At 46.0% G+C, this 27,194-nt stretch overlaps 1 protein-coding gene across 1 annotated transcript in view; it reads right to left on the bottom strand.

Annotated features, from left to right (window-relative positions):
- The window catches only part of LOC137570862 (cytochrome P450 1B1-like), a 35,902-nt gene extending 9,625 nt beyond the window's left edge, over positions 1 to 26,277 (bottom strand). Inside the window, exons 1-2 of the mRNA XM_068279570.1 lie at positions 26,223 to 26,277; positions 22,623 to 23,728 (exon numbers count right to left, since the gene is read on the bottom strand). Coding sequence (XP_068135671.1) covers positions 22,623 to 23,728; positions 26,223 to 26,243 — 1,127 coding nt within the window. The 5' untranslated portion in view covers positions 26,244 to 26,277. The remainder of the gene's footprint in view (positions 1 to 22,622; positions 23,729 to 26,222) is intronic.
- Positions 26,278 to 27,194: the final 917 nt, after the last annotated feature.

The raw sequence follows: 27,194 nt of genomic DNA, 5'->3' as shown, positions 1-27,194 counted from the left end.
CGCAACGCATGCGATTCGCATAAAATTTATTTAAGGGCTCGTTTCCACTATCGCGAATCCCCATGCGTCCAACGCATGCGGATTCGCACATGTAATGCAAGTGGATGGGCCTGTTTCCACTGTAGCGTTGTTAATGTGCGTTTTTTTCAGCGGTAAAAAAAACGCACAAGAGTGCCAACGAATTCGCCTGCGAGTGGAATGCATGCGAATCGCCGCTAATGTATTTAATAGGAAATTCGCATGCGGCTATGGTATGCGAATTTTACCAATGTAAATTCACACAGGCAGTGACATGGTTAAAATCGCATATACCTTCACCTATGCAAAAGACGCATGGGACATCGCATCCGCATGCGATTTCATCAGCGGTGGAGTCCAGGCGATTCCGCACCGCAATAGTGGAAACAAGCCCTAATAGGAAAATCGCATGTGGTTGTGGTATGCGAATTTTCATGCAAATTCGCATACGATTTCGCATACAAACCATGGAAAAGCACACAGGCACTGCCATGGTTAAATTCGCATACATAGTCATCCATGCAAAATCGTATGCAAATTCGCATGAAAATTCGCATACAACTGCATGCGAATTTCGCATCCGCATGCACATTTTTTCCGTGGCGGTTAACACCGCACATGTGGAAATGTACCCTCACACCATTGTCAAAAACACCACACATACCATTAAAATACAATAAAAACACACCGTGACAGGCAACTCAGGCACACCATTGTCACAAAGTACATACTAACACATAACAGACATGCTATGATAGGAACACACAACAATAACACACAACACAGACGAACAGACACACTAAATAAACAAAACTAATATGCAGAACAGACACAACACAGGCAAACTATTGTCACACAACATAGAAACACCAATACAATATAATTCAAACACATCACTGACTAGCAACACAGTCATACCATTGTCAAAAAACACATACACACCAATAAAACACAATTCAAACACACCACTGACAGACAACTCAGACACACCATTGTCATAATGTACATAAACGCCACTGGCACAAAACAAAACAATACAGACACACCACTAACACACAACACAGACACACCACTGAATCACAATACAGACATACTTCCTGACACACAGCACATAGACATAACACGCCACTGACACTCATCACAGATATACACAGCACGCCAGTGACACTCATCATACACATACGCACATATACTCACGCAAATGCAAACATTCTTATTTGGTTTTGGATAGAGTGGGGAACGTTTACAACATCTGTCAGAGTTTGGTGCTGCGTGTGTCTGTCTGGGACATATTTCCTGTGTTTCTTGCTGAAGCAAGAGGGAGATAAAGTATGTGGAATAGAGATGTAAAATGACATTCCAACAAGGCAGTTTTCTTGCCCTGTAATGAGCATGACTCTCCTAGGCTGAACTGGAACTTTGCACAGAAAAAAATAAAGTGAATGATAATTATCAAGTGCTCAGTTGTTATTTTTCTAAGGTGATTGTCCCAAAGCAAAGTTCTGCGTCTGCCCAGGTGAACTCTGCTTCCTTACAAGATAATCACCTAATGATGATTTTTTTTTGTACACACTTTCAATTAGGATTAGCCAGTCACTAACCAATGTTACCACCTCCATGTAGTATGAGGATCAACAGATATTTAACACTATGAGCAAATTGTGTAAACTCTCATACTACATTGAGGTGGTAAAACTGGTCAGTGATTGGCCGATCATAATGGAATGTGTGCACCAGGCTTAAAGGTGCCCACTAATGACGCAACCTTTTTGTGAAATGTTACCAAATCTATGTGAGAGACTACCTAAAGTATCAATATATTCACTCAGTTTACCCTTCTAATAAAGAAATTTGGTAAGATTAGACAAAAAAGACTGGATCATTAGTGGGCACTTATATAATGGAATTAAAAACCTGACAGCTTTATCCATTATGCTCACTTCCAAAAAGTCTGAAACAAACTGTCTGAAAAGCCTCCTTATCCCCAATGTTACTGAGCTTCTCTACTCTTATATGGGACATACCCGACTTGGCATAAACTTGCTATCTAAAAATGATGTGGCTAAGTACTTTAAAAAAATAAATTTGTGCTTTTGGTCATATTACAGGGTTTTCTAATGTACAGGTAGTCCTCGGGTTACAAACGCCTGACTTACGAAAGACCCGCTAATACGAACCGCCCAATCCTGTTGTGATGACATCATTTCCTCGTGGGGGAAGTTTGAAGAAAAGGCTTCAAACTTCCCCCAAGTGCCGGCGCGTGCAGTAACAGCATTGGACTCACCCCCAAGCCGAGTCCAACGCTGTCTGTCCTCCTCTTTTCACATCCAGCTCCCTCTAGCCGCATACAGCACCGCTTCGCTTCCTGTATGTCATGTGACATACAGGTTCCTGTAGGTCACATGACATACAGGAAGCGGTGCTGTACGCGACTAGAGGGAGCTGGATGCAGAGAGAGGAGGGCAGACAGCGTTGGACAAAGAGGCACAGAGGGAGCACAGAGGGGGCAAAGAGGCACAGAGGGAGCGAAGAGGCACAGAGGGAGCAAAGAGGCACAGAAAGAGCACAGTGGGGGCAAAGAGGCACAGAGAAGGCACAGAGGAAGCACAAATGGAGGCACCGAGGGGGCAAAGCGGGGGTAAGGAGGAAGTACAAACGGAGGCACAGAGGGGGTACAAACAGAGTGGGGGACAAAAAGAGGCACAGAGATGGTACATAGAGATGCACAGGGGGACAGACAAGCACAGAGGGTGACACTGGAGGCAAAGGGGGGCACATAGGATGCAAAGGGGACCGAGATGGCACAATGTTTCGACTTAAGAACGGATTCAGGTTAAGAATGAGCCTACAGTCCCTATCTTGTTCATTAACCGGGGACTACCTGTAGTGTGACAGAAGTCATACAGAGCAGAGCACATTCAGTACACTGAGGGGGTGTGATGAAGACCCATTGTGCTAAAACTAAAACTACTAAAAAAAAAAAAAAAAAAAAGAGCTAAAAATACTCCGCTCTGACACAGGTCTGCCATACAGGAAGTGCAGAAATATGGGGCATACTATTGTTTAACTTTTGTAATTTATTATGAAAACATTTCAAAAGCAAGTATTTTATACTTTGTACACAAATGTATTCAAAGCTTGTGTCTGGAGTGCTGCTTTAGTTGAATGCTGTTACTTTTTCTGCACTTTTTCTTTCCACTTTAAAGTATTTGGTACCGCTTCAATAGGCACAAGTATATGCTGTGAAGAAGATGCAAACATCCGTTTTGTCTATCTAAGAGGAGGCTTTTAACATACTTCTTCTGACGTCCTTCTGACATTTTGACGTCCTAGACTCCAAGCTGCCCTACTAAGTGGCACCTTGATGTCAGAGGGATGTCAAAAGCCTGTGTACACCAGCCCACAGAAGGCTTTCAGAATGCTGAAAAATGGTCATGGGTGAAATCTTTGGGAAAATGGAACAGGGTGGACAAAAATACTATTTACTAAAACAGTAGAAAGAAAGGGTAGCCCAGCTGCTCGTCCTGCTTCACGTCCATGCACCAGGGAGTCAAGCGGTCCACACTCGCATCCACCAAGTGGTGCCTGGGAGACATCTCGAGCTCACTCCAACCTGAATTATCGCAAATTCTTTCTGTTTTAGGAAAGCAAACTTTTGTTTATCCACCAAGTGTGTAAGAATGCACTGCAAAGGACAAAAATGACCAGGTCGCCATCTGGATTTCAGCAATTATAGCTTTCCATATTCAAAGTACCATAGTATAAAATGCACAATGTTTCAGCCTGTGGGCCTTTTTTGGAGTGCTAACTTCTCCTTGAGAAAGCAGGACAGCTTCTGAGCTGTGATCATCATTAGGTGCCTCCTTATATCTACTGGAAACAGGATCAGTTCTAGTTACAATGAGGCCCCTAGGCAAAAACAACATAGGAGCCCCCCTGAATCCCCCCCCCCCATGCAGCATTAGGGGCCCTTTATTTCTTGACAAATTTCACCCCCCAGGGCCCTGCGCCTGCTACTGGGCTCCCACAACTTTACTTTGCAGAGTTTTCAGCAGGCAGCATAGTGACTTACCTCTCCCAGCTGGCATACGCCTCCATTCGTCTGTGCTTTCTTATCTTCATCCTCACTGGGGTGAGGATGCAGCAGTACGATAGCGCATCATAGTGCATCGCACTGCTGCATAGCGCCTATGATGTGAAAGTCAGAAGGGCTGTCTATGCCATTCTGCCATTCTTGCCTCCAAATGCGCACGGAAGCGCGTCATGATGTGAACGAGCCCTAATGCAGGATCACACCGACTGGGACAGGAAAGTCACTACACTGCCGAAAACTCTGCAGGGGATCAAAATACAGTTGAAGATGGAGACCTGGGGGGGGGAGGGGGGGTTGGGGATGCTGGCACTCAGGAGCCTTGGGGCAATTGCCCAGTTTGCCACTATTGATGTGCCTGGAAAATGTATTTCACAGTATGGTGAAAGCAGAAAGAGTGCAAATTCAGATTAGGAGCTCCAGTCCTTGATAAACATGTCTTAAAGCCCAGGACTACTCAAAGAATTGAAAAACAAACAGTGAATTGGAAGCTTTAGTATGATAGCATTTGCTAAACCACTGTTTCTCAACATTATTTTAGCATGTACGGTACTCCTGGACAGCAACTAACACAGGAAGCATAGTTCTCACTGGCTGGTGCTTTTGAGGTAATCCACACAGGCCCAGAGTAGCATGCGGATAGCGAACAAGCTACAAGTGGCTTGCAACACACGGCTCATGGGTATCCGACTGATATATGATGCATGCATCCACCCACTTTCCACTAGAGAGTACCGCAGGGGCCAAAAAACAGGTTTACTATAACAGATGTTCTATTATATCAGGGTTTACAATAGCAGGCATTACTTCCATATACTTATAATGGCACTTGGCCAGGACTTGGACATTTAGTTTGCTATACCTGAAGTCTTAAGCTGGCCATACACTGGCCCGATTTGCGGCCGTTTCGACAGCAGATTCGATCACTGGGATCGAATCTGCTGCCAATCGTTCGCGCTAAACGCACCTGCCGATCAGATTTCCTCCCGAAATCAGATCGGTCTGTCGATCGCGCTGTGCGGAAAAATACCGTCGATCGCAGGCGGGTAGGGAGCGCGTCGCTAGCGGCGGCCGATCCGATCAGGTATACATTACCTGACGCTGGCTCCTGGGCATCTTCTCCACGTCTTCTCCGCTCTGTTCCTGCTTCCATCCCAGCGTACATTAACTTCCTGTGTCACTGCAGTGACCAGGAAGTTCAAATAGAGGGCGTTCTGACACAGTGTACGCTGGGATGCGGTGCAGGGTGCAGCGCGGAGAAGAGGACCCGGAGCCAGCTTTAGGTAATGTAGGGGGGGGGGGGGGGGACAGGCGGCAGGAGCAGCTCATCAAATTGTGATCGGTTTCAGGCTGAAACCAATTCACAATCTGTTTGCAGTAAAGGCAGCCATATGATCCCTCTCTGATCAGATTCGATCAGATAGGGATCTGTCAGCTGGTCGATCTAATGGCAAATCGACCAGTGTATGGCTACCTTTACTATATTAGAATTTACTATAACAAGATTATACTGTATATGTACAACTTCTAACAGATCTATATCTATAAGGAGTGTTACATAATTATATGGGGATGCTTATCAAACATCACTTGATGGTTTTAACTACCATAGCTATACATTTATTCAGGTTTGTTTATATATGGTATGTCATTTCCTCGGGGTTTTTTGGTTTGTTTTTTAATAATACCGGTATTTAACTTATCAAACTCAAATAACTAACTGTAATGGACTGACTGTAACAAGTTTAAGTACACCCTGAGCTCAGCTAAAGTCCCCCATGGGATATGTGTAAAGCCCATATGGAAAACCTAGGTGATAATAAACACTGACATCATAGCTAGTCAGCTGAACCATTACAAACATACATTATATAGATATTATTTTCTATACAAGTCATTCAATGTTATTAAAACTGTCTCTCTATTAAACTGTGCCGTTATCTTTTCTGAAACTTCCATTTTAAGACTTTGTTTCCTTGCAAGCACGATGATTGAACGTAGGATTTCTCAGAGTTTATATCTTCCTGTATTTGACATGTGGGTTTTTACCAGAAGTTACCACAAAACACAGTGTAAAAGTTAATTTTTTGATATGGATCTGCCAATAAACAGAGCAGCAAATTCATGAAGGTAATATTGAGGATATAACACTGGGATAAATCATGGGACTTCAGAAGACAGACAAACCGTGCTGTTTAACATATCTAATGCTAGGTACACACCATACAATTTTCTGTTAGATTTACCTGCCAGATAGATAATTTTCAACATGTTGGAAAACATCTATCTGCCTAGCAATTAGGCATTGTTCTACTCAGCAGGAGATAACCAGAAGACAATGCACCAGAGATAATGACCAATCTCTACAGAAAATAATTTAATGCTGGGCATACACGGCATGGAGGGGAAGAATTATCAATCGAGCCTAATGGCTCGATTGATAATATCCGACGTGTCCGATCACCACGGGCGGACAATCGAGCAGGTGATAAGAAGCACCGGCGGGGACGAGCGGGAATCGATCCGCGCGGACGCGGCAGGGGTCGATCCGGCGGCTAATTGGCCGCCGGATCGACCCGTGTATGCCCAGCATAAATCTAACAGAAAATTGTATGGTGTGTACTAGGCATTACAAACGATTTCCCATCAGATTGATGGTTGAATCGATCATTTCCAAAAGGTCCGATATGATTTCTAATCATTTTTCCAATCATTTCTATACAAAATTGTTCAGAATAACGATCGGAAATCCGATTGCTCTTGTCGGAAACTATTAATTCAACTATTAATCGGATGGAAATTGCATCGTGTGTAACAGGCATAATGCATGCATACGCAAACAAGTATCTGCATATATAAACAAGTACAGATAGTCCTCTACTAACAAACATTTGATTTACAAATGTCTCATACACTGTACAGTGCTGCGTAATATGTCGGCGCTATATAAATACTAAATAATAATAATAATAATAATAATAAATACATACAAAGTTGTCTTTGTACAAATTGTACTGTACCGTTTTGTTACAACATATTTTTGTTAGCAGGTTACAGAACTGTAAAAGCTGTTGTGAGCTATTTATTACACTTTGAGGCCCCTTGCACACTTGTGTGCTGCGTTGCACTGCATTACTCTTTCCCGCCGCAAGGGCGATGCAAATCTGTGAAGACTTGCATAGTTTGCATGATGCAACGCGCAGTGCTGGAAGTATTAAAATCGCTGCAATCCAGACACAAAGTCTGCACCGTGTTACCGGATGATACTTGCCTACTGCATGGATTATGTAGTAATGCAAGTCAATGGGTATAGCAGTAAGTGTGCATGACGGGAGCGCCGTGCAATGCAGTGCACAAATGTGGACGGAAAGGAATCCCAGTGACATTCTTCATGCACAGCAGGGAGTACATCACTAGTGGGGGGTGGGACTACGCATATGACCCTGTCGCAGGGTCATATGAGTTCTGTTTTTGAGGTGCTTGCACTGCATTTCACAAATTTAGTGTAGAGTGAACACCGCTGCATCCCACCAACTCCACAACAGTGCAGGACCTGGTCAGCAAATCCAGAAATCACAGGTGAAAAAGAGAGGGTCCGCACATGTCAATGAAGATTTCCTTTATTGTTGTTCAGATGTTTGCCCTGGATGTTTTGGATATGTCCAACAATAAAGGAAATCTTCATTGACATGTGCGGACCCTCTCTCTTCCACTGTATTTCACCACTGATCTTAGGTGTGCAACCAACAAAAACATTATTTATATTGTATGTCCAAATCCAGGGTTGTTCAAAAATAAATAATTGAATCACATGTATCAGTATGTATAATACATGACTAAACATACAACCATTTGACTTACAAACAACCTCACAAAATAGAAGCCAGTTGTAAGTTGGGGACAGCTGTATATACAGTAGAATAAAATTTAGGTATAATCATTTCAGTACAGACAGCCCCCTACTTGCAAATTATATACATACACATATATATATATATATATATATATATATACATACACACATATATACATATATATACACATACATATATATACACATATATATATATACATATCAAACAAAGTCCAAGTAGAAGGTGTACTGTACTGTTTTTGTTATTACATATTTTTCTAGTTACATGTTACAGTATAGTATGAACTGTTGTAAGTAGTTGAAAACATGTTGAGCACAACAACAAAAACATTGTTCATACTACTATACGGCCAAATCCAGAGTTGTCTGAAAAGTAAATCATTTATCCATATTTTAACGTGTATAACACGGGACTTTCAAATAAACTCCCACAACGGAACCTGTTTGTAAGTAGGGAACCGCCTGTATATATAAATAGCCAGCAAGGAATTATTTCTCAGTAAAACAAGAGTTTCACTTTAAGAAAACGACAAAAAATAAAGACAATACCATATGTCATATTTACTTGGAAGTCTTACTGTCCTGCATTGCTATGCTTTGTGCCTGAGTGCTTCAGATATAGTATGATATAGCTTGTGGACTTGGGCAGACAGCCTGCTCTCTGGAGCAGCAACGTGCTTCATTTATAACTTTTACAACTTCCCTGTACATACACAGTACATGACATATTTATATCCATAGATTGCTGAGTGGTAAGCATGTCAGCAGAACCAGATGTACTCAGCAAGACAGGTTTCACATCGCTCATCTGCACGCACAAGAGCTTGGAAAAGCATGAAACAATAACACAAGAGTAATCTTGCTTCTCTGGTTGGATTTCTTTGTGAGGGTCAATTTCATTAATTGTGGTCACTTATCAAAGTCTGGAAGCAGAGAGATAGAAAAGCAAGCATTTGAAAAACATTATTATTTCCCCCTGTTCCTCTACTGCCTACGAATGATTCATTGGGCTTTTCCTAACAAATTAACTACAGTATAGCTGTTGCAGACAAAGAGCATAGAATGAAGTGGAACTCCAGGCTTGTAAAGTAGGACAACTGGCTTGAATAATGAAGGCTCTTTAAACCTGGACGGGTTTTAGTCCAGATGGTCAGTAAGGTTGCAATCGTCCTTTTGAAACCCACACCTGCCCAAGGCTGTGGCATCCAACCTTATAATCTTGGCTGGCAACATATATGCCCTGTGCAGAAACTTAAGTGAGATAAATCAATCTTTAACTGAGATACTTGAGGTAAGGAAGCCACCAAGCACCTCCAACCAATCTCCATCAGACAGCCCGGACACATCTCTCCAAACACCGCAACAGCTCCAGATCTGGAAGCAAGCAAGTTCTGACATAACAATGAGGTAACCTTCTTTATTCCCCCTTAGTAACAATTATTTCCACCTTTTGTGATACAACCTTAAATGCAGCTTTATAATCTCTAAATGCTGCATAAAATGCATGACTAGATTGTAAATATCTGAAAAAAACATTATCTATGTTATATCTATCTTTACAGTAACACTAAAGCAAAAACAAAAAAAAGAAAAAGAAAAAACAAATCACATACTTATGTTGAAGGAAAACTCTGGATCCTATAGAGCCCTCGCTCGGTCCCCTTGTTTAAGTCCTGTAAGTATTAAACCAACTGTTCAAATATGCCTTCGTAAACAATCATAAGGCTTCAGAAGCACTTAGGGCCATGCGTAGTACAGAGACACCCATCTTTAGAAGCACTTGGGGATGGAAGGGTTTCTGAAGCCTTCTGGGAGGGAGGACAGGGAAGGTTCTCTAGGATCCAGAGCCTTCCTTCTTCATAGATAAGTATCTGACTTTTTTTTTTTATTCACTACAAGCATCTGACTTTTTATTATTTGCTACAGATTCGCTTTAAGTAAGTCAAACAAAACTAGAACATCTCCCTCAACAGTATCGGGTGATTTATACCTTTATACAAACCACTGGGTCAGGAATTGAGAGAAAATTGCTTCAGGATTGGGTTATTCCATAAGTGCGTAGGTGGGGAAAAATGAATTTGGAGCCATAATTATTCAGATCAGATGCCCCCTGACCTTCAAAACTGTTGCCATAGGCGGGAATTGTGAAAGGTTTTTTTCGTCCCCCAAATAGATTGGGAACCAAAATCCTTGGCTTCCAATCTAGCTGCAGGGTTGCTATATAGCTGAGAGAACCACCAATGACCACTAGTCAGGACTGAAACCTAATAATAAAGTCTAAAATCAGTTATGGCAATTCCACCCTGCTTTGTTGGAAACTGGAGCATTTTTAATGCAATACATGGTGGACGTGCAGTCCAAATGAATGCACAAACAAGTTTATCCAATTCCTTAAATAATTATACTGGTAGTGGACAGGGAGTATTATGAAAGATATAAAAAAAGTTTCAGAAGAAATGCCATCTTCACTGCATTTGCACTACCGATCAAGGCCAGAGGAAGCTGAAGTCTGATTTAAAATGTGCTAATGCCAGGATAATATTAAGCTGGCAAAAAATGTTATTGATTGAAGGGAACATTGATACCCAAACAGTTTATACCGAAAACCCATTAGAGGAGACAGTACTGTGGATCAAGTCTCGGTTGGGGATCAATGGGCATAAGGGACTTCTCCCAATTAACCTTCAGGCCATAAAATTGGCCAAATGGTTCTATAGTATCTAAGGCCACCCCTAATAAGGAATTGGGGTCCGCCAAGTATAAAAGGCAAGGATCTGCAAATAAAGAGTCTTTTTTCTCTATTTCGCAAAGTCTTTCTGTTTTTTAAGAAAGCAAACTTTTGTTTTTCTTAGCATTTTAGTAAGGGGGCTTTTAGGACCATTGTAGACCCTTACACACTCCAGTGAGTTATGGTTCACCATGAGCTTGCTGGTTAGACTGTACCTCCCGGTGTTACAAGCCCTACTCCATAGAGCCAAATTAATCCTTGCCATGCACTGATGAGGATCAAACAATCCAAAACAGTCTGTATGCATGTTGGATTATTATGGCTCTGTACAAATTAATAAGCTGACACATCATTGCATTCCGGCGGTTCTGAAGGTGTGTTTAGCTTCTAAGGGTGACAATGGTTAATTTGCATATATTCAGCAGTGATGCACTGGGAGACATCTCAAGCTCACTCCAACCTGAATTATCACAAATTCTTTCTGTTTTAAGAAAGCAAACTTTTGTTTTTCTCCATTTCATGAATCATTAAACCTTAAATTAGCAAATTTGCCCGTAGAAAAAAAAATACCTAAGGTCCAATTGCTAAGGCAAAAAGTGGTGGGGACACTGGGCACCCCTATCTAGTTCCCCTTCTTATACAGGACCCTCAACCAAATGTAGATTTTGTAGTGATGCCAAATCACCACAAGAGGAAGGTTTTTAGTGTCCTGTTGGATTTGCATCGTGCAATGAATTAACAAATCCATGCATGTGGCATTAAGTTACAGAAAGATTATGCGATGCAATGATTCCAATTTTGCACACAAACAGCATGCAACTTAAAACCAAGCCAATTAAACTCAATAGATGCTATCTTAGCTCAGTTTCAAACTGCTTGCTGTCCGCAAGGAAACACTGAAGGAAAGTACTGAAAGATGAAGGAAAGTACTGAAGATGGCGCTGAGCGGCAGCCACGGCACACAGGAGCTCCGAGAGCCTTTGGTTTTTTGTTAGTTTCTGCTAGTTTGTTTCTAATTTGTTTTGTTAGTTAGTTAGCGTTATTACTACATTTAGTTAGCGTTATTGCTACATTTAGTTTAGGCAGCTTGGATTGTTAGGATCGGATACCCACGACTGGATCCAGCCTACCCCCTACCTCCCACCCGGGACACCTCACAAGCAGGGTGGCCTTCCAGGTACCAGCCGCACAGCCTCCGTCTTCAGCGGCGGCACACCACCTCCAGGCCCGCCATCAGCAGAACGTAGACCCTCCGCCAAGCCCCGCCAGCCTGCTGGTCCGCGCTCCTAGCCTGCCGATCCACACAGGCAGAGAAGCCGGCCCCCTACAGCGCCAACGGATGCCTTCCACCGACGCCGGGCCTTTCCCCGCAGTAGGACTGGGGAACCCTCCTACCACCGGCCCGGGCTGCATCCCACTCGGCAGATCTCCATCAGGCCTCGTTGCCTCACTGCCTGCTGTCGCCCGCCGGACACCCAGAGGAGCGGTCCGGCATCCATCCACCCGCTGTTGACTCGGGCCCTGCCAGGCCACCCACGCAGCCAGCGTAGAGGAGTCTGATCTCTCCGGCGAGTCTGACACAGGCACCAGCAGCCCCTGTTCGGCCACGGCATCCTGGACATCCCTTTTTCCCTGGTTGCCGGCCACACTCTCACTCGGGGTAGCTCAGTTCAGCTGCGGCTACGGGAATCCAAAGCAGCTGCTGCCCACGTGCTCCCCACGTGCTCTCCACGTGCTCCTCTAGCCACCGTACCGGCAGCCAGCAACCCCGGGATCCACAGCCAGCGGAACAGCTCTGTCCCTCCTCCGCCAGGAACGCCAGGACCCACAGCCAACGGACCGGCAAGCCTGCACAGCCGCTCTGTTCCTCCTCCGCCAGCAACGCCGGGTCACAAGACAGAGGCTGGAGCCCCCGCTGAGGACCCCACAGTCAAGCAAGGCAAGAGGCCCCCATCCGCAGCCGACTTCGAACACAGCCCGGCAGATAGACTGCACAGCGGACCTGCTCCCCCACTTCTATGCAGGGGACCATACCTGGGGACTCGGCTCACATCGCCAGCCACGATAGGGTAAGAGGATCACTGGGAATGCACTGGGAAGCACTGTACTGATGCTGTACTGTAGGGACTGTACTGATGCTAGGCACAGCTGTTGTGCACTGGGGAACACTGCTTGTGGTCTGTACTAAGGCTGGGCACCACTTGTACTACGGGCTCCACTGCTCTGATACCGGACCCCACCGTTTATGGACTGTTTTCTACTGTTATGCACTGTAGTATGGACTGTTTTCTAGACTGTACTCTGCCCTCACGGGAGCAGAGGCCTGCACATGTCCTCTGACATCCTGCTGATAGGTACTGTTATGCCCCCTATCATGGTATGTTTCAGCTGCTAGGCACTGCTACGTACTGCATTATGGACTGTTTCTGCTGCCAGGCAATGCTATGTATGGTACTATGGACTGTTTCTGCTGCTAGGCACCGCTACGCACAGTATCACGGACTGTTCTGCTGCTTAGCACTGTATGCACAGTATCATAGACTGCTCTGCTACCAGGCACTGTGATGCACAGTATCAGGGAGTGATCTGCCGCTGGGCACTGGACGGCGCGCTGCTACCTGGTTATCCTGGCCGCTGCTGGGGCAGTGCTCCAAGCTCTGTCCCGCTCTGCCGCCGGACCATGTCTTCCGTGCCACTTCCTCTCTCCCCACGCACCACCTACACCAGATCACAACTTCTCAGGTGGGAATACACTACAGCCCTGCACCCAGAAGACAGGCTCCTGTCCGATTCTGTCTGGAGACATGTTCAGAAAATAACATGCAAGCGACGGAGGGGCTGCCGGGCGGGTGCACGCGCGAGGCTGCAGAGGAAAGGCCTGAAGTCGGCCATACCAGCAGTCCTCCTGGCAAACGTTCGCTCCCTCCCCAACAAGCTAGATGAACTGCGGCTCCTCGGGGCAAGGAGGGACCTTGGCAGCAACACCCCAATCTTCTGCTTCACAGAAACGTGGCTACACGACAACATCCCTGACAATGCCCTTCACCTCCCAGGCTACAACCTCATCCGGGCAGATCGCGATAGCACCCTCTCTGGGAAAAAGAAAGGGGGCGGCATCTGCTTCTACATCAGCCCCGCTTGGTGCTCCAACACCTCTGTACTCGCCAAGGAATGCTCACCAGAACTTGAACTTCTCCTGATTAACTGCAGGCCTTTCTACTCTCCAAGAGAGTTCTCATCCTACGTCCTTGTCGGAGTGTACATCCCACCTGATGCCGATGTCAAAGCTGCCCTGCACGTCCTTAGCGACACGGTCACGCACTGGGAGACAACCCTCCCAGACGCATTGTTCATCATCCTGGGAGACTTTAACAAGGCCAACCTCCGCCAAGAGCTCCCACGCTTTCATCAGCACATCGCCTGCCCCACCAGGAACGCAAACACTCTCGACCACTGCTACACGGTCTTGAGAGACGCTTACAAAGCCACCCCATGGGCAGCTCTAGGCTCATCCGATCACTGCCTCATCCACCTGATACCTACCTACAGGAGGCGCCTAGAAATTGCTAAACCAGTCCTTAAAACAACCAAGGTGTGGTCAAACGAGGCCAAGCTGCAACTTCAAGCCTGCTTTGACTGCACGGACTGGAAGGCTCTGGAAACTCCAAACCTAGATGAGTGGGCTGACAACGTGAGCTCGTACATCAGTTTCTGCGAGGACTCCTGCATACCAAAGAAAACGCACAAAGTCTATCCGAACGACAAACCTTGGTTCTCCAAGAAACTTCGGCAACTGCGCCGAAGCAAGGAGGACGCACACAAGTCTGGGAACCAGGAGGAATACAGGAAGGCAAGGAACATCCTAGACAAGGAATTGAGAATCGCAAAAAAAGGCTACGCAGACAAGCTGGAGCAGGACCTCTCCTCAAATGACGCACAAGCCGTTTGGCGGGGGCTCAAAGCAGCCACCAACTACAAGCCCCCCCCCCCCCCCAAAACGCAGCCCCCAGTGCCGAACTGGCGGAAAAACTCAGCAGCTTCTACTGCAGGTTCGAGGAGCAGGAGGCTGCGGCGGGGCTTCCAAAACCACAGGTCCCCTTCACTCCACCCCATGTCTCAGCACCACCATGCCAAAACTCGACCCCCCTGGCTGTAAGTGAGACAGATGTGGCATGCCACCTATCTAAACTAAATGCCAGAAAAGCCTCAGGCCCGGATGGGGTGTCGCCAGCCTGCCTGAAAGCTTGCGCACAGCAGCTTGCTCCCATCCTTTCCTCCATCCTCAACAAGTCTCTTCAGAGTGGCAAAGTACCAACATGCTTCAAGAGGTCCACCATCATTCCTGTCCCCAAAAAACAGGATGCCTCAGACCTTAACAACTTCAGGCCTGTCGCACTCACATCGGTCATAATGAAAACTTTTGAGAAAGCAGTCCTGCCCCTCCTTAAACACAAAACTGAAACCCAGCTAGACCCGTATCAATTTGCTTATAGGGCAAATAGGTCAACCGACGATGCCATTAACATCTGTCTGGAACTTGTCAACAATCACCTTGACAAATCAAATTCATATGCCAGGGTCCTCCTCCTCGACTTCAGCTCAGCGTTTAACACCATTAGCCCCCATATAATACAGGAGAATCTGGCTGAGTTCGGGGTCCACCCCACTCTTCAACTGTGGATCAAAGACTTTCTTACAAACAGATCTCAGGTTGTCAAGCTGGGCCCCATCACCTCGCAGCCAAAGATCACCAACACAGGGGCCCCACAAGGCTGCGTCTTGTCACCATACCTGTTCTCCCTGTACACGAACAATTGCAGATCCTCGGCAAATTCTGTCAAGGTATTAAAATTTGCAGACGACACCACCATAGTCGGCCTGATCTCCAACAAGGACGAGCAGGATTACCGCCAGCAGGTGGACAGGATTTGCCACTGGTGCAGGGAGAACAAGCTGGTCCTCAACAATGCAAAAACCGTTGAGGTTATCATTGACTTTAGGAAGCACGCCTCCACCCCGCCTCCACTGCACACTGGAGGGATGGTGGTGGAAAGAGTGCCCTGTGTACGCCTTCTGGGCACCACCATCTCCAATAACCTGAAGTGGAAGGCAAACACTGTCTCCACCCAGAGGAAAGCCCAGCAGAGGCTCTACTTCCTCTGCCAACTGAGGAAGTTCGGCATGTCCCAAAAACTCCTGAGGAACTTCTATACCGCAACCATTGAATCTGTCCTCTGCTCCTCCATCCTTGTCTGGTATGCTGGCTCCACCGATAGCGACAGACGCAAACTACAGAGGGTCATCAGGTCAGCGGAAAGGATCATCGGGAACCAACTTCCTGCCCTGGACTCCCTCTATAGGGCCAGACTACGCACCAGAGCACTGAAGATTGCAAACGATCCCTCCCACCCTGGCCACCAGTTTTTCAGTCAACTCCCCGTGGGGCGGAGGTATCGGAGATATCGGTCCATCGCTACAAAGACCACGAGACACAAAAACAGCTTCTTCCCCTCAGCGGTAAATCTGCTGAACGCGATTAACTCTGCTCATGCTCTCCCCCCTTAGGCTGCCCTGCTCCTCCATGCGGACTTTAGGCATGTAACTCACCCGGTTAGGGAAAACAGTGGTTTATGGTTATGTTAGGTGATGAAGTGAGGGAAATTGTGGTTGATGGTTATGTTTATGTGGCTATGGTTATGTTTATGTGGCTATGGTTATGTTTGTGCAATGAAATGTTGTCTATTATGTTCTATGCCCTGATGTTTTTTATGTTTCTATGTATACGCTCTGCATCTGTCGTGCCAAGCCCAATTCCGGGCACGACCCAGTCGTGCTTGGCGAAATAAAAGCGATTCTGATTCTGATTCTGATTCTGAATATTTACACCTCATTGACCATCTCTGGCTGTAGGCATTCTTGTAGCTAATTAAGGTTGTGCACAAGTCAGTCTAGATCTAGAGTTCTGGTTGACAGCTCTATGTGTGAGCAACTGATGTTTTGACTCCATGGAGTTGTCCCCAGTGTCCTTATGAACTGTGCCTCTATACTTTAACATATGGCCCTGCAGGTTGGGGCTATGATACCTGACACGTCTTTTCCATGTTGACATGGTAGTTAGACAAAACTGTTCCATTGTGGAGTGGTGTAATGCCGGGCATAGACGGCTCGTTTTATGCGGCTCGATGCCGACGCATCCCCACTTGTCCGCGCGGATTGATTGCCGCTCGTCCCCACCGGCGCTTCCTTATCATCGCTCGATTCCCTGCCGTTGTCCGCTGGCGGGACTCGAGCGGGCGTGGGTCGAGCAGCATGATCGGGCCAGCTGAATATTATCAGCTGGCCGGATCAGCTGGTCGATACACGGTACAGAAACGTACCGTGTATCCCCAGCATTAGGTCCTTTATTGATAAGCACGGTCCCTCTTTGGAATATAATCCCATAAAAAATTACCATTTTCTCCTGAGTTTTCTCCTTGGCAAAAGTTTTACACCAGTCAATAAAATGCCTATTAAACCACAAGCAAGCAAGAAATTACTCAAAATAAGTTTAATAGCACTTTTTCACCTACATTTTGGTACTTTTTCAATTGCAAAGTACTGAAAATTTCTTTTAAAAAGAAGATGGGAAATTATTTCCTAGGAGAAAACTCAATTGAATAAGGGCCATAGAGTAGATATTTATATATTAGTTATTACTACAAGTTTCTCCTTTTAGACTGACCCTCAGCATGTCAGTGGACTCTACTAACCACAAAAAGATTTTACATACAAGCAATTAATGCAACATAAGGTCTCTCCAATTTGGCGTCATTAGCCTATTTTGCTATACTTTGGCAATTCACTAAGTTATATTATTAGGATAGTAGAATCCAATTTAAAGCGGACCCAAACCAAACATTTTTTTAATAAAAAATATTTAGTTGCACCACTCTGACACATACAAAGATAAATGAACACTCCTTCAAACCTATGATCATTTCAGTGCATGCTTTTCACCCTTCTCTTTTCATAGCTAGGGTTATACTGGGGGCAGCCATTAGCAATTCCTCTATTGCTGGACACCATCTACTCCACCAGTTTGCCGGAAAAATCCCGGCAATTTGAAAGGAAGGGAGGGGTTCCTCCAATAAATGTAGAATATTTTATATTTGTCATCATGCAGCTGAAAAAAAGGCTGCTATTTATTATTATAATTTAGAAAATAGATTTTATTTCTGAAATCTTGTACTTTTAATTTGGGTCCACTTTAACAGACCATTTAAGAAATATGCCTGCAGATGTTGGTCGAATTGTCATTAATTAGTATTTGATACATGAATTTACTAGTTCTTTAAATTACTTAACACCATTAAATACCAAACACCACAAGGTAACATAAATTGCAGATTTGAACTGCAAATATTTTTTTTTTTTAGTTTTTAGACCTGTACTGTACCTAGTTCTGAGCATCAGATGATATTAAAGTTTGCATGGAGAACATTCAAGGCCCAATCAAGCTATCAATTAAAATCAAGGGAGAAATATTAAATATAAGTATATACCAAAAATGGTATATGAAATAATATGAATAAAATGATTCCTTTTACTAGGCATGTGTGGTCCGTGAACTTGCACATGCCCAGTGCAGATATTCGAGTTCGCAGCTGCAATCACTTCACGTTAACAGAGTGCAGGAGAAAAGTGAAAACGAGAAACGGGAGGGACACAGGGTCAGCCAAGGGTGCTGAGTAGTTCGTATTAATAAGTAAAAGAGCACTGGGCACCATTTTATTTTACAGGTTTGTTCCACTTCAGCTTTACTTTAAGTAATATCTGTACAAGTCTGCTTTTTATGTTTGAATGCCTCGCAAAGGTTTGAGACCCTTTGTCTGTAGTCTGTGAGTGGCTTCACCCACAGGACACAGGTTGGTTTTTATGTTGGAGACAGATAAATATCTCCAAGGTAAAACCTTTTTGTATGCCACCATAAGAGATTTCTGACCTATTGCTGTTATGCTGGGAATACACGTTACGTTATTTCACGTTCGATTCAGCGCGCGATTAGCCATCCACTCATTTTTCTTATCTTTTTTCCATTCACTTCTATGAGAAAGCGAGTGGAACATCGGACATGTCGGAATTTTATCATCGAAGGCATCTATCGGAACGATTCTTCGCAAAAAACGTAACGTGTATTCCCAGCATTAGATTAGTCTCCTTAGATTAAACCATGGGAAAACATCTCCTAAATGAGCGATTGTTGAGAGACACGCATCTCATGCTCCATTCAAGTCTATGGAGAGAAGTGGAGGGGGTTAAACACTAATTCTTTCTGCTATGCGGCTGAATTGTGGCGAAGTGAAGGAGATAATCGATGAATCGCGTGATTGAAAATCGTCACGTAGCAGTTCCCGTTTTAATCTATGGAGCCTGGTTGAACTCGATGGACGTATGTCTTTTTTCAACCCAAATAACTATGTAACTATCATAGTTTGTCAAAGGGCCAACATGCAGGTTCCCAAAAACATACAATTACTTCTGCTGAATAATGCCTTTTCTCAGATCACCAGAATTATAAACACTGTCAACTGGCTAAAATGATCACCACTATTCACCTCAACGGCCACTTTCCCCATGATCTCCAAAAAAATAATAGAAGATCTGGCATTATTTCCCTGATCGCCACATTTAGAAAGGGGTGGCAAGCCTGGTGGTTGTGGCTAGTGATGCAATACATCATTAAATGACAACTGAAGCAAGAGGGATATGGATGATAGACTTATTTATTTCCTTTTAAACCATACCAGTTGTCTGGCAGTCCTGCTGATCTTCTAGCTCTAATATTTTCAGCTATAGCCCCTGAACAAGCATGCAGCAGATCAGGCGTTTCTGACATTATTGTCAGATCTCATAAGATTAGCTGAATGCTTGTCTTAAAAATGGCATACAGGGAAACAGCTATATTATCACAGATTAGAACTTCCTATTAGATAGGCCTTATATAGTCCACGCAAGGCAATCTATCGCTTGAGATGCAAACTGCACGACAAAGCATGTAAAAGTCAACCCTGAAGGTTTGGGGATAAAGTGAGTGCAGGATTGTGACCACAAGAGCAAAGCTGACCAAAGGTCTCCATAAACACACACAGATTGCCACCCGATGTAGCCAAATGATTGATTCCTCTCTGATCGGAATCTGATCAGAAAGGAACTGATTCCTACCACACACAGCACATCGATTTTCAATACATTTCAGCAGGAAATCTATTGAAAATCAGTCATATCGCTGCATTACACTGTTCTATACAGTGCCACCCCACGGCCCATCAATCATGCCTCACCCCAGTCAATGCAAATCTTCCCGCCCGTCGGATTGATGGTGGAATAGATCGACTGAACATGCTAGGGCAATAGATTTGTGTCAGATTCGATTGAATCTGCCAGGAACCGAAATGGAAAATTGATAAGTGTAAGGCCACCTTAAGATCTGCAAAATGGTGAACATCTGTATAATTACTCATTAGATTTTGCTTTATCTTGAACATGTGTAAGAACAATATTCATATTGCAAAAATTGTTTATAAATGACAAGAATTTAAAATCCTCGTGTTATGAAAGACCTGTTAATCTAGTGTACTGTGGTAGATTCAGGGACATTTATGCACAGCTTTTTAGGGCTGGGACCCATAGGAGGCATTTCAGCCATGCTTTGCAATCACTTCCCAAAAGTGCTAGACTAATGAAAGTCAATGGCGGTCATTCCACAGGAGCGATTGCACTCCAATAAAAAGTATAGGATTGCTGCAAAATGGCTAATACAAAATGATTTTACAGTGGTTTTACTACCGAAAACCTCAAAATTATAAAAAGGAAATCGCTGTACAAATTGCTAGCATTAAAGGAAATCTGTAATGTACAAAACACCCCCTGCGGGATAATTACCTCGGGAAATGGAAGCCTCTCGATCCTAATGAGGCTTCCCCCGTCCTGTTCAGCCTCCCAAATCCATTGCTGACAGCCCCCGAACTCCACGCACGGCAATACTAACCTTTTGGGCTCCAGCGCAGTAGAAGCTTTCTCTGGCAGAATTAACTGAGCCCCATCGTGTCTGCTCTATGGAGGAGGTAACTTGCACCTGCCCAGTAGAGTGGACCCGATCGGACCCGGCTAAAACTTCTACTGCGACTGTGCTGGAGCTCTTAAAGTAAATATTGCTGTGTGCTGCGGCGCCTCCACAGTGCTTGTTGGCACTTGTCAGGGGAGTTTTCAGGGGAGCTAGTGCTGGATCCCTGATGCTAAAAAGGATGGGGAAGCCTCATTAGGATCCTAAAGATTCCCCCTTCCGAGGTGAGTATCTCATAGGGGCTGTTTTTTTTTTTGTTACAGGTGTACATTAAGTTAAAAAGTGCTTTAAAATCACCAGAAATCGCTCCAGAGATCACTACTAAATATGCTGCACTTTTCTCCTATTGGCCGCCAGCCCTCGTACTTTTTGTATACTGCATTATCCACAGCCTAATATTGCATATCTACAGAAATATTACAATTAACCTACAATTCCCAGACAGCAATAATCTGTAATGTTTGCTAAAATTCCACTGGTCGCCTAAGATACAAGCATGAAACAAAGACTGATTCAGTAATTATGCATATGATTGATCGCTCTCTCACGCAGTATATCAGAATTGCTGTGGAAAGAGGCAGGACTGAAACATTTTGCTACATTTCATTAAAGCTCAGCAGCAATACAAAACAAAAGCATAGATACTGATAATTACTGACCTTCAATAAGTAACAGTAGCTTATTCAATTCACTTTTTTTCTCCCAAGTTTTTTCCTAAGAGATCAATGTTATCTTCTATTTAAAATAAGTTTAAGCACTCTGCTATTGAAAACTACCAAAAAGGCAAAAAAAAGTACTTTCAAAATTATTCAAAGTATTTTCTTGCTTGCTGGTGGCTTAAAGGGAAGGTCCGAGCAAATTAAAAAAAAAAAAAAAAAAAAAAAGATCCACTTACCCAGGGCTTCCTCCAGCCCCTGGCAGCTGTCCTGTGCCCTCGCAGCAGCTCCACTCCCAGCCAGTGGCCGGGGGTACCCTCCAGTGCAGATGCCGACGGACATCGACTGCGCATGCGTGAGAGCCACTCACGCTCACATGGTCTGGAGTGTTCTGCACAGGCGCAGAACTACTGTGCCTGCACAGTACACTCCAGACCACGTGAGCGCGACCGAGAGCAACTCTTCCACAGGTGCAGTAGAGGCCAATCTGGCGAGGTCGGCATCTGCACCAGAGGGAACCCTGCGCCACCGGCTGAATGCGGAGCTGCGGCGAGTGCAGAGGACGGCTGCCAGGGGATGGAGGAAGCCATGGGTAAGTAGATCTTTTTTCTTTAATTACAGATTGGATCTGCTCTTTAAAAGGCATTTTATTGAGAAGGTCTGAAAATATCACCTAGAAGAAACCCTAAAGCAAACCTGTGAGGTTTGCTACAGGCAATTTTAAATACTTACCTTTGGAGGGGAAGCCTCTGGATCCTGGAGAGGCTCCTCCGTCCTCCTCAACCAGGCCGACCCAGTGATGAGACCTCCAAAGCACAACTGCACTGCGCCAACGCAGTAGCACAGACTCGCTCAGGTGTACCCAAGGCATGGACCTGAGTGGGCTTGGCGTTCTCTGCGTGAGCCTAAGTGGGTCCGCACTACTGTGCAAGCACGAGCCCGACGAGTGTATTTTCAGGGGTCTCAGCGCTGGAATAGGCTGGTGGAGGAGGACGGGTCTCTTGAGGTACCAGAGGCTTCTCCATCCCAAAGTAGGTAACCCCAAGAGAAACATTTTTTTCCCCTTCAGGTACACTTTAAGAAAAAAAATGAATTGAGTAAGGGCCATAGAGAGAAGCATAGTTTATAGCATAGCACAAGCTTGGGTGCCTTACCTGATAAGGAAGAAGAGTATCCACTGCAGAGAAGTGGACAGGGTATCTTGACTGGCTCCAAATATATCACAAACTGTAGCTGGTACATGCTCAGCCTCCAGCAGGTGAAGACCAGGATAACCATTCTTTTCTTTAATTACTGGACCATTCTTTTGTTTCTTCTCTGGATTATCTGGGTTCAGGACACTCTTGCCATCCACATCAATCAGGATATGGATAAAAGCGTCCATCATGTCTCGAGTTACCCCACACGAGGCTGTCTTACAGTGCTGTAGGAACTTGGCATGCACAAACTCATAAAACTCATGGTTGACTTTCTGGAAATCGCAGAATACAGTCCTTACGGGGTTGGGGAAGTACTGGAGCCAGGGCATGACATCTACCAAACTCCCAGCCCCCACAGTCTTACCAAATTTATCATTGTTACTTAGTAGAGCTTGAAACTCAAGATCGGTGTGGCTGTAGCGGCGACCAAAGCACACAGCACACATGACATTTGCTACGGCCACCACCAGATGCCTATTTGGGTGAAAGTACTTACCTCCTTCTCCAATGGTGGAGAAGAAGCTAATGAGTTCCCTGATCTCCCTCAGCACATGCTCTGCAAGGTTGCGTTTGGTGTCTGGGTTCCCTGTGGAGAAAGCACGGACTGTAGCCTGAGCAAGCTTGCGGTGGACTCTCCACCTGTCATTATAGCGTCCAAAAGCCATGCTGCGGCCACCTGATACTATCTTGAATGATGGAAATTCTGGACGATTAGCAAAATCATCTCCTTTTTTCAGTAGGGCATGACGGATCACCTCTTCTCCATTCAGCACCACCACTCTCTGACTGCCCAACTTGATCTGAAAGATCTGCCCATACTTCTTTGTCATGGCTGCAAAGGCCAGATGAGGAGTGCTGCCCATCTTCATGGCATTACCTATGAGTGGCCATGGGAATGGTCCTGGTGGATGATGTTCTCCAGACCACCTGGGGAAGATCCAGAACTGTAGCCATCTATAGATGCAGACTGTACATAGCGCGTAGAGCAAAGAGAGGAGAAGATTGCAGGTGGAGGACGGATACAACTCTTCATAAATCTTCCACATCACGACGTTAAACTGCTAAACAACAAACAAACAAAAAAAATATGAATAAAAAACTTGAGCATAGCTTCATAAGAGCCTAAATATAATACACCTAATTCTAACAATTTATGGACCCACCAAGGCTGCCTTAGATTCTAGGGCAATCTGCCTCTCAAAGTTGCACAGAGAAGAAGGTGAACCAACTCTCTGAGTTTCACTGACTATGTAAGGACCCATTCACACTTGAGCGGTTTGCCAGGGATTTCGGCAAAACGCTCAAACGCTAGCGCTTTTCAAAGCGCTAGGATCAGGGCCGGTCCTGGACTTTCTGCTGCCTGAGGCAAAGATCGTGAAGGCGCCCCCCCCCCCTCCTTCACTTTTTATTCCTAGCTGAATCCTGACCTGGCAAAACAAGCTCTGGACTGGACCATAACCATAGCTCCAGGAGAGACAGAGAAGCTTCTGGAAGGATGGATGGACGGATGGGGGGAGAGAAGCTGCTGCTGGTATGTAGCCTGTGCTGTGTGTGGATGCATGGATGGGGGCCATGATGATGGGGTAGAGAAGCTGCTGGTATGCAGCCTGTGTGGATGAATGGGGGGCTTATGGGCCATGATGGGGCAGAGAAGCTGCTGCAGCCTGTGCTGTGTGTGGATGGATGGATGGATGGATGGATGGGGGGCTTATGGGCCATGATGGGGCAGAGAAGCTGCTGCAGCCTGTGCTGTGTGTGGATGGATGGATGGGGGGCTTATGGGCTATGATGGGGCAGAGAAGCTGCTGCAGCCTGTGCTGTGTGGATGGATGGATGGATGGGGGGCTTATGGGCCATGATGGGGCAGAGAAGCTGCTGCAGCCTGTGCTGTGTGGATGGATGGATGGATGGATGGGGGGCTTATGGGCCATGATGGGACAGAGAAGCTGCTGCAGCCTGTGCTGTGTGGATGGATGGATGGATGGATGGATGGGGGGCTTATGGGCCATGATGGGGCAGAGAAGCTGCTGCAGCTTGTGCTGTGTGGATGGATGGATGGATGGATGGATGGATGTGGGGCTTATGGGCCATGATGGGGCAGAGAAGCTGCTGCAGCCTGTGCTGTGTGGATGGATGGATGGATGGATGTGGGGCTTATGGGCCATGATGGGGCAGAGAAGCTGCTGCAGCTTGTACTGTGTGGATGGATGGATGGATGGATGGGGGGCTTATGGGCCATGATGGGGCAGAGAAGCTGCTACAGCCTGTGCTGTGTGTGGATGGATGAGGGGCTTATGGGCCATGGGGCTGCTATGCCTATGAAGATGGATGGATGGATCAGGAAGGATGGGACCACAGAGAATCTGCCTGCTGCTATGATGCACACAGCCTGTGTCTGGACTGTGTGAGAACCGGAGCGCCTATAAGGCTCAGAGAGTCTGTCTGGCGGCAGCAATAGCAAAGCAGGTAGCAAAGTGACTCACCGGGGTCAGCCTGACAACGGCAATGGTGGAGGGCGGGCATGATCCAGGACCAGCATCCATCTTGCGCTGGCAGGCAGGCGGCAGGCATGCTGGCGGGTAACGCCGGCGGGTATCGGCGGGCAGTGGCAGCAGGTAATTATCGTCAGTGTCACAGTGGCTCTTGGTGACTGACACATTCAGAGCGGGCGGCAGGCAGCGTGACTCCAGTCACTTCCGGATTCTGCCTGGCGCCCACCATCATCAAGCAGGCTGAGGCAGCGTGCAGCCCTGCAGAGCTCGGACTTGGAGGCCGGCATGGTGGGCTGGCGGGGGTACCAGCCATAAGTGCAATCCGGCCAGGTGACGGGTTACTCACGATTGGGTGTAAGCAATCAGGCGGCGGTAAAGCAGCACAAGCCAGTCTCTCCAAAAGGCGGCAAGAACCAGGCGCAGTCACTTCCTCTTTATGCCTGGTGCCCCCCCTCTACTTCCTGCCGCCTGAGGAACCCGCCTCACCCCGCCTCATGAGCGGGCCGGCCCTGGCTAGGATAATAAAAGTCCTAGGGCCTGTTCTCATTTGGGCGATTTGCGTAAATCGACGCAAATCGCCCAAAATACGCTAAACCTAAACACGTAGCCTGCACCATTTTCAGGCGATTTCCCGGCGATTGCATTTCAGTGCTATAGAAGCGCAAAACATTTCGCTAAAAAAAGAAAAAAAAATCGGCAGGTGTGAATGGTGATTTTTTTGGCGTTAAACGCCAAAAAACTCCAGAGCAAGACGCTAGCAAAATCGCTAGCATTTTGCGATCAGCAAGTGTGAATAGCCCCTCAAACGGTTCTCTGAGCTAGCTAATATTGCCAGGATCCCAGCTGTGAAAATGAACACACGTCCACCACCTAGAGTCCCTTTGGTAAAATGCAGGCTCTCTCTGACTAGCTAACACACCTGCAGCATGGGAAAGCCACTGTCGTGTACTTGAGGTTCAGCTGCTCCATGCATGAGTGCTCTTCTCCCAATACACACATCTATGTATGCTCCAGGAGCATCTACAGGAAAACGCCCAGCTTCATACAGCATGCATCTATTTACCTGCACAGGAAGCGATCCCATCTCTTTCAGTTCAGCGTCTAGAGGACCTTCTAGTTCTTAGTCTAGGGACCTTCAAGAGATGATACTTCAAATAATGGACGTGCAGGCTTTGTAAGTCCAGATCGGGAATTCTGTGAACTGGATGAAGGCTAGTCCGGACCACAGTGCTTAAATAGGACTTTCATGAGAGATTCTTGCAAAAATTGCTGCAGCAACAGATCACCTTTGGAAGACTTGAAAACTGCTCTCCAATGGCTCAGCATTACCCCTTTATAGCCTAGGATGCTCCTGTTGCCCCACAGTGTGACTGGTTTCCTCCCCAGGAGGCATGCTTTGGTCACCGCCCAGCTGATCACCATTGGACTTTTGCTATTTGGCTGTTTAGTCCATTCAATGCAGAGCTGAGAGCAGCTCCTGGAGCGCCTGCTGAGTGAGAGTTTCCTCTTTTCCCTCCTGATGAGTGTGAAGTCAGTGGCTGACTTCATCCGGAAACCTGTGTTCCAGTAATTGGCTGGTTGAGATTCTTCTCTTCATCCATCAACCCATGCAGGTGATGGAGCCAGAAGTGGCTGTGCGTGCTGATCCTGCCTAGCGTGACAGCAGAGAGGTGCTTATCTCGGTGCCTCCCTGGGTGGCTTTCTGCTTCTCCACCAGGACTGCTGGAAGGAGCTGTGCGGGGAAGGAGCAGGAATGACATTGATCTGCCTCTACCAGACGTGGAGAGAGAGTTTGGACTGGTGAGGGGGGGGGGGGGGGGGGCAGAAACTGATCCGATGGAACAGACACTGAGGAGGAGATGCGCAGACGGGGTCTGGCTGGTGCTGGATCCGCTGGAAAGTATCAGTTTGCAGTCGTTTTGTTATGTTTTTACACTTCATAATTGAAACTAGAACAAGTATCTATTCATAAAAGCCCAAATCGCATTATTCCTTGCAGAATGGGGAAGGGTGCTGACAGGGTTGTTTCTGTTTA

Source organism: Hyperolius riggenbachi, chromosome 4 (genome assembly GCF_040937935.1).
Source record: "Hyperolius riggenbachi isolate aHypRig1 chromosome 4, aHypRig1.pri, whole genome shotgun sequence".
Taxonomy (NCBI): Eukaryota; Metazoa; Chordata; class Amphibia; order Anura; family Hyperoliidae; genus Hyperolius; species Hyperolius riggenbachi.
Note: the sequence above shows the minus strand (reverse complement) of the source record. Positions and strands in the feature narration are given on the sequence as shown.